Raw genomic sequence first — 13373 nt, 5'->3', positions numbered from 1 at the left:
CATCTTTTCCTAAGTAATGGTGGTATTTATTTTGTCCACCCATGGTTCTTTTAATGCGTTCGGCGATGACGCTGTCAAACATGCAAAGAGTTCTACCAATTTGGAGTGGAGCGTTAGAATATTGCTAAATAGAAAAAAAAATATAAAAGAAACCTTGATAATCTTATCCATCCTAGCTGAGAATCTTATCTACGCCGCTGCAAGGGAAATATTGAACGAGATACCTATGACCAGTAATGTGATAATTGAAAATATGGGGGAATGCTCTTAATTTCCTGAGTGAGTATTTTCCTGAATGTGATTAAAATAAGTTCGTATACATCTCAGGTGAACACAATTTTATTTTTCCATTTGGGCTTATTACGAAGCATTATATTTTGATAGTATTCGTTTCTTTTCAAATTTTGCCGCTCATTAGACTTGCCGCCCTGGGCGGTGGCACGGTTCGACCCCCCTTCACGCCGACCCTGCGCTCCATTGTAGTTACACCACTGATTATTCTTAATTCCTTTACGCAAGTACATCAAATCTACTACATAAATCACACATTGTTTCATAACAAAAATGATCTAGATTTACTATTTATTTTTCTTAATACATACATTCCATACGTATTATATATACTTGCACTAAAGTGTTATCAAACATTTTTTATCTTTCCCCACCCCACCATAAATTGAATCCAATTAATAATATTAAATGAATATTACGTTACACACTAGCGATCAACTGCATGTCAGATTTCGTTTTAGCACAAATGTATTATATTCTAGAGTAAAATAATTTTCGGTCGTGCCGAATATCAGCTAAGTATTCGTACAAAATTTATAAAGCACTTCGAAAGTGTATCCACTAATTATGTATAAATATGTTTATAGACTGACGTCAGCTTCTTCATACATTTAAGGAAATTGACAGAAGGTTCTTCTTTTGAAGAAAGCAAGTCAGGAGTAAAATTGCACCTGCACATATTTTACAATATTAACGCCAGTAACAATCTAGGTTCCGTCATTTGAATGAGGATTCTTTCTGGTTATTTCTTCGGAGCGATAATTCCTTCCAATTGCGACTGAAAAAAAAAAAGAGAAAATATTATTTAAAAGTTCTAAACATTATTCGTAGTCCAAAAAGAAAGCTTTTTATACAACTACTAGCAGAATATCCGTTCTTCGCACGGGGAGAATACATTTCATTTTGGACATACAGTATGGCGCTAAATTCGTTGTACAAAAGCAGAGAGGTGATTCCTGAGAGCAAAACAAACAAAAAAGTTCTAATAAACATAGAGCGAAAAATCGCGTCGTTTACGTGTTATAAGCTGCCGAAAGCGTGGGAAAACCAACTTTAGAGTTAAATATTGCACAAACCACTGAGCCTAGACGTGATACGACATGATATCATCAAAGGACCCTAATCTGCTCTATGCAGATTTGCAGTTTTCAGATTTGTACAATGGCGGCGCAAGGGATTCCCCAAAGGACGTTAGGGATTCCCGGACATTTTATGACGTAAATTGAGTTGACAAGAGTATGTAAAAGACGTCTCACTACCTGGAAATAATACCACGTGGCAGGTCAAAACACATACACGCAGATAAAAGATGGCGAATAAGATAATTTGATCACTGTGCGTGGTTGCATACCTCCTTAAAAAGTACCAGTAAAGACGTTGTGCAAGATTTCACTGGAAACGTCACGTCGCTACAATGTAAAAATACGTACAACACAAGTTGATAGGTAACAGAAAGAAATTCCGATTGCTAATCTGCTCATATTAATGATATTGCAACACTTTTGAGAACGCGTTCTACCTTTAATACTACAGGAATTGAACAACTACTGTTATGAGACAAAGAACGCGTAATAATAATAATAATAATAATACACATAACTCTTTGAGCACATTCATTTCAATCAGTACATCACACAAATGAGACTAGAGTACTTTCTCTTTCTCAATCAATAACTGGTCGTCTTGTAAAGAATTCGGATGTCATTAATATGAGCAGATTACTAATCTCAATTTCTTCATTTGCTGTTACCTATCGACTTGTGTTGTACGTATTTTTACATTGTAGTGACGTGACGTTTCCAGTGAAATCTTGCACAACGTCTTTACTAGTACTTTTTAAGGAGGTATGCAACCACGCACAGGGATAATTACCTTATCCGCCATCTTTTATCTGCGTGTATGTGTTTTGACCTGCCACGTGGTATTATTTCCAAGTAGTGAGACGTCTTTTACATACTCTTGTCAACTCAATTTACGTCATAAAATGTCCGGGAATCCCTAACGTCCTTTGGGGAATCCCTTGTGCCGCCATTGCACAAATCTGAAAACTGCAAATCTGGATAGAGCAGGTTAGAATCCTTTGGTGATATCATGCCGTATCATGTCTAAGCTCAGTAGTTTGTGCAATATTTAACTCTAAACTTTGTTTTCCCACGCTTTCGGCAGCTTATAACACGTAAACGACGCGATTTTCGCCCTATATTTATTAGAACTTTTTTGTTTGTTTTGCTTTCAGGAATCACTCCTCTGCTTTTGTACAACGAATTTAGCGCCATACTTTCCCCACCAAGTGAACTTTGTGGTGGACAAACACCGTGTGCGTGGGTTTCCTCCCACTTTCTTCATTCTACCATTTCATTCATTACTCATCATCACCATCTCCTTTAGCCTCACCGGCATAACCGTGGGACGTAAAACTCAAAGATTTCATTTTATTTTTTTAGCGCCATACTGTATAGGACACTGGAGGCTGGTTTGGATTTAAACGGCATCGAAACTATCACTGTTCATCTCAGCGACCCCGAGAAGTATGGATTCAACACTAATATTCATTTTCAATCGATTTTAAATATTTTCTTCCTCTAACTTGCATCGTCAAAGTGATATGATAAAAAAAAACCATCCCAGGCCCGAACCTCATCTATGTTGAAAATTTGATCGGGATCTGTCGGGTAGTTCAAAACATTAAGAGTCACAAACATAATCACTTTCAATTTTATAATATATATAGCAAAAATATACAGAACAAATTCTAATCTATTTATAGTATATAAATGAAAGTGACTATGCTCGTGACCAGTGTTTCTTTCAGAAAAAATGTTCTGGGGGGTACACTTAATAGTTGGAGGGGCACATGCTATTTTCACACCGTACTATTCTATTTATTATTATATTATAGGCATAGACGTATTATTTTGGTTTCCTCCGAGGGGGGGATACTCTCAGAGTGCCCCCTTAAAAATATGTCTTGGAAGAAACACTGTTTGTGATTTTATACTTCATAAACCACCCGACCGATCTCGATCAAATTTTCAACATAGATGAGGTTTGATCCTAGGAGGGTTCTTACGTATTTACTTTGACGGTGCAACGTAAGGGAGGAGAAGATATTATAAAAATTAATAAAACTTACTTCTTGAACTACGAGACCAATCTCGATTAAATTTGCACATAGATAAGGTGTGGACCTGGGTTGCTTTTTATCATATCACTTTGACGGTACAACTTAGGGGGGAGAAGGGGAGATATTTAAAAATGTTCAAAAGTGACCGAGATTAGTGTCGAATCCATAGTTTCAAGGTCACTGAGATGAACAGTGACGCTTCCAATGCTGTTTAAATCCAAATTCAGGCCCGCAACTTGAGGAAGGGGAGGGTATATATATATATATATATATATATATATATATATATATATATATATATATATATATATATATATATATATATAAATGGTCGAAAATGACAGATATTAGTGTGGAATCCATAGTTTTCTGGGTCGCTGAGATGAACAGTGACACTTCCGAATCCATTTAAACTCAAATTCAGATCACAATAGTAATATTTAATTTTTAAAACAAATAGTCTATCAGGGAGCGCTTCAGTACCGTAATAGTAAAAAGCGATTAACGGAACATATTACTAATCTTTTTTATTTTAACTGAGCGAAGCGGGTAATTGACGTTAGCTAGGATATAAAATCTCAAATACAATTTCATTTAAACATTCTTACAATCAGTATTTACGGTTCGAAAGCGAAGTATTTCTCATAATGGTTTCAGCATGCGTGTATTTGTGTTCTAACAACTGATGGGTTAATTTGGATAAGGGATGGTGTAACATTTTACAAGAGAGACTTTTCGTTTGTCTTCTCTTATTTTACAGAATTTATTCTCTTAGTTGGTATTTATGAATATAGACTTACCCTTATTGTGTCGTATACTTTGATAAGACTTTCACAGCTTATCTAAATAAGTTAATTTATGCAATAAAATTAATTTTATAGACAATACTGTATATTCCTTATCCAAATCAACACTTCAATTTTGCAAATACCTATTATATGAATTCACACCTTTATAAAGTCCACGCTTGGTCGAAAATACAATGTATGCATGCAGCATTCCACAAGGTTCAGACATTAGAAAACGTAAAATCGTTAAATATTTATTTCTTTTCATATGATACTTCCCTTATAGTTCGGTTTGAACTTCATGCTTACAAATTTCCAGAAACTTTAAAAGCTCAACCTTTTTTTTTTCGACAACTGTCTGTAAGAAATCTACAAACTCCAAAATGTTACCGCTGTTCTTTGAAATATCTTTGCCTGAGAAAGGACTCTGTATTGCAAACAACCCATATTAGAAAAAAGACACTAGGTCTGGTAACGAAGTGTACTATGCGACCGGATCTACCCTATTAATTTTCATGGACGTACTTTTCTTTTATTTCAGTCAACACCTTGTTATAAATTTAAATTATTTAAAGGAAAACACTGAATGGTAAAAAAATAAATAAATAAATAAATAAATAAATAAATAAATAAATAAATAAATAAATAAATAAATAAATAGCTATTGCCATTCTGTTGATACCACAACTGACCAACAGCTATTCTATGGTACGCAATTGCCCACAGAATAGCTAGGAAACTTATAAGATGCCCAAATATCTATATTTATCAACGTAAAAACTATATACAGGGTGTTTCGAAACAACACCGACAACGTGTGGGAGCTGATTGCTGACAGCAAGATAAGATGAAATATATAGACCAACCTGGGTGCACAAATGCTTCCTTTCGGATTTATAGGCTGCCGAAAAGTTTAAAGGTCCATAGTTCCAGTACTATGGGACATACAGTAGTCGGGTCAAGACTTCACTTAGGAACTAACATGTGCTCTATCTAAAAATACATGTTTCAGAATCCTAAGGTACTCGCGCAATAATTTTTATAGAGGGAGTTTGGCTATGGGCATATAATTTGAAGTACTCACCAACTACCCCTACAAAAATTGTTACGGAAGTATTTTACGATTCTGGATATTTGGATAGGGTACATACTAGTTCCTAAGTGAAGTCCTAACCCGACTACGGTAGGTCCCATAGTACTGGAGCTATGGACCTTTAAACTTCATTTTTTTCATGTTTTCGGCAGCCTATAACTCCGAAAGGAAGCATTTGTGCATCCAGGTTGGTCTATTCTTTTCGACTTATCTTGGTGTTAGGAATCACCTCCCAAACGTTGTCGGTGTTGTTTTGAAACAACCTGTAGATCCTTTTAGATGGTATCTAGAGTAATGGGTTATAATGTCATAATTAAGACTCAACTCTTCTTGAAATGCACTATCTTCAACACCATTTTGGAATTCTAAATAGGTTTCTAGATTTAAAAGTGAGTTTTACCACAGTATGTAATTTAATTTTCATTGGGTATTTTGAAGCAGACACAAATATTTTGCGATAGTTCAAGCAAAATTAAAATGCTACCCAACTACCTACACTGTATAAAGATATTCTTATACGAGGTTCATCAACAAAAGTGCTGAAGAAGCTGTTATGTTTTCTCAGCAATATGAGGTCTGGCATTATCGTGGAGGAGAACGGCGTTAATTTCATTTCGACAGGGAATATCATATGGTCGCACATTTCTTGCGTTTAGAAATCGAATCACAATACTTAACTTCACAAATTTGGCATTATGTTAATTATTGATTTTAAATAAAGGTTCGCTTATACAAGAAAAGCATTAATCGCGCAATAAAACTTTGTACATAGTGAACAGAATGAGAGAAATTGGCCCTGAATTGTGGCTACTCGAGCCGCCAGCTCTGCACACGGCACGAACGGATATTACTTTCTGGGAAGCCCTCGTCATAAGTCACTTGTTACAATACAATGACAATTCTTAATTGAACGATAAAAATATATGAAATTCTATTTTAGCTTCCACCATCTCAGAGTACATTGACTCAACGGTGAACGTTTAGTTTCTATTTTTACTTGTACTATTATGAAAAATAAACTGCAAAACAAATATTCATACCTTGAGCTGTTGGTTAGTTTTCTTGAGGAAAGCAACTTCTTCAGCATGCTTCTGTTCTTCAGCCTTCCTAGCCTCAAGCGCCCGTCGTTCGTTCATTTCTAACTTCGACAACAGCTCTGTAACCTGCTTTTCCAATTCAGCCTTTTGCAGTTTCACATCTTCCAGCTCATCACGAAGATCAGACTTCCCTTGTTCAGCCTAAATATAAACAACAAAACAAATTAGAACGCACCAATAACAAAGAAAATACATTCAAAATACAGTGAAACCTCCCGTAACAGACACCTTCAATAACGGAGACCTCCATAATACATACTTTTTTTTTTCGGCAAAAATATACTGTGCGGATCAAAAGTAGCCTTACAGTGTTGCTTGAAGTATTGGTTTCACGTTTTAAATATAAATTTTCCAAATAAGTGTTCTATATTCTTTATCTATATTTTAGAAATATTATTAAGCTGTCTTCGTATCACTCGGTTTTAATATCTGTGTGTTTTATTTATTCTTTTCATACAGTAATTATCAGCAATGACAAACAATTTAAATCAAGAGCAAAGAAAGTTGATACTAAACAAGTATTGAAAGTGTGAACATGTGAAGCAGGTGCGCATAGCATAGCGAAGAGCATTTTAAGACTGCTCCACGCAACAAATAAAAAATTCATGATCACTGAAAATTGAATAACACACACAGACAATACAATCTGGTAATGATAACTAACTAACTATAGTATATGGAACATGGAGGTTCATTGCCATTTTCACAGAAGCTCTTCATTGACTTTTATCCTTAGATAACTCGATTCACTTTCTACTTGGTATTCCTATTTCTGCGAGATCCATCTTAATATTGTCCTCCCATCTGCGCCTAGGTCTTCCTAATGGTCGTTTACAGATTGGACTTCCAATTAAAACTTTTGAGATCATTCCTACTTTCTTTTATTCTGGCTACATGACCTGCCCACCTGAGGCTCGAAGACTTGATGGCCCTAACAATGTTTGGTAAACCGTATAAATTATGTAGTTCCTCATTATGGTTTCCGCCATTCTCCATTGCCGTTTCTCTTAAGTCCGAATATTCGTCCCAGGATCTTGTTCTCCTATACTTTCAATCTATCTTCTTCTCTCAGAGTAAGCGACCATGTTTCGCAACCACACAGAACACGCATTATTATCGTTTTACACATTTTAAGCTTTAGATTTCTCGATAGAATCCGCGAAGACAAAAGATTTTGAAGTGAATAATAACATGAATTTCTGCTTTTAGTCGACATTTAATTTCTTCGTGAATATGGTTTTGGTCTGTTAATGCTGATCCTAGAGATTGATATTTTAATGCATCCATAATATGCAATACTATGATCCCGACGGACTTCCATGTATTTAGTTCTCTCTGCATTTACTTCTAAACTTATGTTCCTGCAAGTGTTTACTAAGACCTCTACATTTCTTCCTATGGTTTCCCTAACATCCCTATTAAATTTACATCATCAGCATACGCCATAACCTGGTGAATATCATTCAACTCTAGATCCTGGTCGCTATCTTTGATTTTCCTTATAGTGTACTCAAAAATTTTCCTACCCGGACTTTACTTTGAGATTCATTTAAACAGTAATTAATCTAACTAACTTTTGCGGTATTCCAAATCTTTTTGTCTACTGAAATATGCCGTAACTAATTATAATTAATTTAATTCCTATTAAGTTTTTATTATTTTTAAGGAAATGCAATATTCATTTTTGCAGGCGGGCTCGCATACTTGTCGTTACGTTACTGATCATGAATATACATAAACTTCAAAGTAAATACTTCTGACAGTTTGTAATTTTATCATAGACCATGTAAACATTATTTTTCAATATAACTTTGTAGAATACTTAACGTATACAGTTATATGAATGAATGCACCTTACCTGTAATGCTTTCCTCATCCCAAAAGCAATACTGCTTTCGTACAGTGACTGGTATGCCGCTACAGTCATTCGTAACTCGTCCCGTACTCGTAGAAGCAATAACCCTCTCTCCGCACAGTTGATTGTGATTTGTCGTATCAATTCATCTTATTAAATATAAGAGAAAATAACAAAAGAAAGTTACACTATTACAAAGAAATTACGATATAATTACAGTAAATATAGAGTAGCTAAAATTATTTTGCAGGTTTAAAATATAAAAACCTTTACACAGTACAAATGGTTGGGTTAATTCAAGACATTGGCTCTATGTTACCCTAGTTGTGTTAAATTTTGGCACATTCCTGGTGCTACTTCAACTCCTTCAAAAAGTAAATTATGAAAATTGTAGTGGTTATATCAACTACCTGAGTTGAATTGTTCTTCACTTGGTATAAATGGCGAATATACCGCGTAAAGCTGTGCTTATAGCTAAAAATAGTAACTAACATAAATATTCAATGCCAGTTTCTTAGACATTTGTAATATCCGTGCAAAGCAATGTAAAGTCTAAAAATTACAGTATAGCTGTATCTATCTGATACCCAGGATTTAAAGGCGGGTGTGGTGCCTTTGCTATCACTGTTTTTAGCAAATGGAAGCTCTGACTGATCGTTGATGAATAATAGTTACAAACATGAATACCTTAATGGCTTGCATTCACTATGCGAACTGGGGTATTAGTAATAGCACAGAGTATAATTGAAAGAACACCGTGGTATTGTTCCTATTTCCGAAATCCTTAGTTCAATCATCTAATCCTTTAATCTGCTCTATTATTTTCACAATGCTCAACACCGGCTCTGTGTCAAACCGATAACGCCAAACCCTTGGTTTAAAATGACACGCTAAACACTGGTAGGACCCTTCTATTTCAAGGGTGACCTCGGAAAATACGTAAAACAGACTTCGGTCCCACCCCCACAGCCCTCTTACGGAGGAAACCTTCCCTTTGCTTTGGGGAAAGAAGTGAATGACCTTAGCTGCGTTGCCAATTTGTCATTCAGTCGTTTGGTCTTGGCGAGTGAAGATCATAGGCTACTTAGAATGGCTAACAAGACAGTTCACAACGAAACCTGGGAAATCATTCGGAATGGCAATCCTGTTCGCATCCAACTATTGAAAGATCTCGGTCACCCCTGTTCGCATCCAACTATTGAAAGATGTCGGTCACAGCAACTTGTCCCTCCTCTTTTGAGGGAAGTACGGGAACCCTACATCGACAGCAGCGCCAACAGGGTCACATTTGAAATAGAAAGGCTCTAGTTATGTTGGGATAACACTGAGTTGAATTAACATATCTTTTGCTGACTGCTCTCCCACAAGTATCAGCGACAGCTACGTCTACTAGCTTGCTACTCCAGATACTCTTAAATCACTTTTTTTCTTAGGTTATGAACTACATTCAGGTTACTACCGTATTGAACCGAAATTACGCTACAGCTAAGTTAATCCAAGCCTAACATAAACAAACATTTCGCCTAAATCTTCCTCACCTATAGAATAACAAGTATATGAATTCTAGTACATCAGGGCCAAGGATTCAAAATTGAATCTGGACAAAGGATATCTAGACAACCAATGAACATACGTCATTAATTACAATGAACAAAATCTTATTCTTTCCAAATTCGTAGCAATCGAATTAATAAACGCCTCACAATTTATATCTAATTCAATATCAATGGATAGGAAGCATTGTTATTTTAATAAACAATGAAGACTGCTACCTTGTATTCTGTTTATAGCGTTCTATAGGTAAGTTACCCCATTTCGGAAGCGGACAGGTTTACAAAGCTATCAACTATAATTTTAAATGATGAAGATTTTTTTCTGCATACTAAAAGAGAAACAAATAAGGAGTAAGTAGCAGTTCAGTTGGCCCTATCAGATTTTCATCCTTTTACGAAACAAGGAACACTGGAGAGGACTTTGTTTTGATCCTGTCCTTGCAATGAAGTTGAACGGCAAGTTGAGGTTTCGTAGTCAAGATTAACAGTTCTACAAAGACATTATGAAACTGGTCACATGTTGGCAGAAGTGTGTTTATTGCCAAGGTGATTGTGTGGGAAAATAACAATTATTGCATTCCATAGTTTAAATTCCTAGTAATGCTTACGCGTTTGTTCTATACCGGTAACTTCAACCGTTTTACTTTAAAATTTAGGAGATATCACTTGTCAACATGCCCTCATAATATAAAATTTCTCTTTTATGAGGAAAATACAACTTTAATACCACCATTTTTATTGCGTCAACAATTGTTTTCAACACGGGACGATGCTAACTATCATGCATTCTTATATTTGAATAGCACCATCTTTAATGAACTTACCGAAACATTGTGTATAAAGCTCTCGTCGAATAGGGCACAGTCCAGTTTCTCTAGCCTGTCGCTGTTGGAGTCGCATATCCAATTGTTCCTGCAAGTTTATCACATCCAAACGTGTTGCAGGAGCACAAGAAACCTAAAATAAATAAAACTTCAGATGAAACGCCTGCTACGAAGACCCTAGTAAACTTTAAATTATATTCTGCCTTCTTTTCATCATTGTTTACTCTTAGCGAGTCAAGACTATAAGAAATGTCGTCTGAAAAGTCTTCAGTACAATATCCTGGCCAATAATTCAACTTTAGGAGTGACAATATTTTAAGTTGTTCTTACCTGGGAACACATAGGCAAAACCATACACGTTAAAACTTAGTGGGGTGCTGGGGCACCCCAGGGAAATTTTTTCATTGTTTTATAGTTTTCTGAAATAAATGTAATAAATGGATGTAATGGCCTATGAGAGAAAATATTCAATGAATAAAATTAGGAAATCTTTTCAATCCTCATTACACACACTGATTGCAAACAATTACTTTATGTTCAGCACAAACCGGCTACTACATTTCGCGCAGAATGATCTGGTCTTTCTGGGCCTTATGCAGAGACATTCTGACGTGGGACTAGTGACATACTAAAGAGATCGACTAACATGTTTCCTGCAGTAGTCAGACTTTTAGTATGACGCTAATCATTCCTCAAAACGACTCTGCATAAGGCCCAGAAAGCACACGTAGCATCTACCTTACTTCGGCGTAAGCACGTCTTCTCTTATTATGTCTTCTTTTATACCAAGAATGTATTTGATCATCTTAAATAGTTCCAAAGGTAGGGGCGTCAAAAATCTGTCTTTCATGGAAGGCGTTGCAAGTTGCATTCCCAGTTCTCTCAAAAAGTGTTGTGTAACGCAAATTCCTCTATTTGGTGATGAGTTTTTTGTAGAGAATCATACTGTTAACACTTGCCTGATCCAATATGCTATAGTGTTCTAAATCACTAATTTCACTTACACCAATTTCATCGTTTACATTAGAATCAACAACTAATGCATCTTCACAATCACTCATATTTTCATCGTTACTATCGTAACTTGCATTCTTCTGCCCAAGCCGGTATATGATCTCATCGTCTACCGCCTTCGATGTAGATGGCCTCGAATCAACCATATTTCAACATAAAAATATCTAAAATAATAAACACAAAATCTGAAAAAACCTGGTACATTAACATATAGGCGGGATATGATAGCACCCCAAATGCGAACACGATAATACTTTAGTGGTTTGTTAACACACGCGTTCACTGCGTGATACTAAACACACCGTTCTACTACAAGCAGAAAGTATACTTAGAACACTAAGAAGGGCAACACCACCGCTTCCATATTATTGCTTTACTTTTTCGAATACCTACTGGGGTGTGGTAGCACCCCGCAATGTGTTCCCGGGTTAAATGTTTATACAAGGAACTACTGATTGAATTACAATATTGTGATATAATTAACTACAATAATTAAATTTCGAATTATTATATTATTATTATTATTATTATTATTATTATTATTATTATTATTATTATTATTATTATTATTATTATTATTATTATTATTATTATTATATGCCAGTAATGTAGCCATGGGGCCTCACCAGGTTCAAGTCTCCAATTCTCTAAATATTGATTCAGTTTGTATCTGGACAAAGAATGAATATTCGTCTCTTTAAAAAAAATCAATTGACGTGATTATTGTCGGTCCTTACAAAATACACTGAAAATGGGCAGTTCTGCTATCTATTGGTGATGTACGCTGTTTTAAATACATCCTTTTTTTTAAAAAAATATTACTGAGCTTCTGCTTAGCCGAATTCTTAACGCAAACTACTTTGGTGTGCTTGGTCCCTATCCTACTAACATTTTCCAGTGCTGACCCAGGATCACGAGAATTATATATAGGCGCAACAGTTTTTATAGAGGGAGAGAAGCTACAGGCATATAATTTGAAGTACTTACCAAGTACCTCTATAAAAATTGTTGCGGAAGTACAGCAGGATTTTGAAACATGGATTTTTGGATAGGGCACATACTAGCTCCTAAGTGAAGTATTGATCCGACTACGGTAGGTCCCATAGTTTTGGAGGTATGGACCTTTAAAGTTCATTTTTTCATGATTTCGGCAGCCTGTAACTCCGAAAAGAAGCATTTGCGCACCCAGGAATCACCTCCTAAACATTGTCAGTGTTGTTTTGAAACACCCCAGGTTCAAACAAATTTAGATATAAAAGTTAAATATATTTATGAGGCTTATAATTTCTGAAACTACTGTGCAAAATTTGGTTTGACTAAACCAATTTTAAATTTGTATTTTTCAGGTCCAAAGTGACGATGTCAGCCCATGTCCCAGAAATTAGTAAATTTAAACACCGTGCATTCATCAAGTACCTCTTCCTAAAGAGACTCTCGCCGGAGACCCACAACAACCTTGTCACGACATTGGGTAGGGTGACCAAATTCTAAAAAGCGAAAAGTAGGATACAAGTATAATAGTAAATGATAGCCTATTACGTCTGCAATACAAATGTCCTTATTTACTTTAATCATTCATTTAAAATAAAATATAAAGGTACACAACAAAAATATTGAAGGAATTCAACACAATTCCAAATACTTGCATGGAAGATAAATACAAAATTGATGAAAGGAAACAATTTGATGGATTTTACTTTCATGAGAAAGAAAACTTAAGTATGTTGAAGCATA

The 13373-nt window shown here is 35.5% G+C and overlaps 1 protein-coding gene across 1 annotated transcript in view; it reads right to left on the bottom strand.

The window, feature by feature from the left end:
* Positions 1-485: 485 nt before the first annotated feature.
* Dnali1 (Putative inner dynein arm light chain, axonemal Dnali1) overlaps positions 486-13373 on the bottom strand; it is a 31503-nt gene continuing 18615 nt past the window's right edge. The window contains exons 3-6 of the mRNA XM_081756288.1: positions 10626-10758; positions 8252-8397; positions 6337-6534; positions 486-1069 (exon numbers count right to left, since the gene is read on the bottom strand). Of these exons, the coding sequence (XP_081612414.1) occupies positions 1034-1069; positions 6337-6534; positions 8252-8397; positions 10626-10758 (513 nt within the window). The 3' untranslated portion in view covers positions 486-1033. The remainder of the gene's footprint in view (positions 1070-6336; positions 6535-8251; positions 8398-10625; positions 10759-13373) is intronic.

The sequence above is a fragment of the Thermobia domestica genome, chromosome 4, assembly GCF_964235325.1.
Source record: "Thermobia domestica chromosome 4, izTheDome1.hap1.1, whole genome shotgun sequence".
NCBI classification, from domain to species: domain Eukaryota; kingdom Metazoa; phylum Arthropoda; class Insecta; order Zygentoma; family Lepismatidae; genus Thermobia; species Thermobia domestica.
Note: the sequence above shows the minus strand (reverse complement) of the source record. Positions and strands in the feature narration are given on the sequence as shown.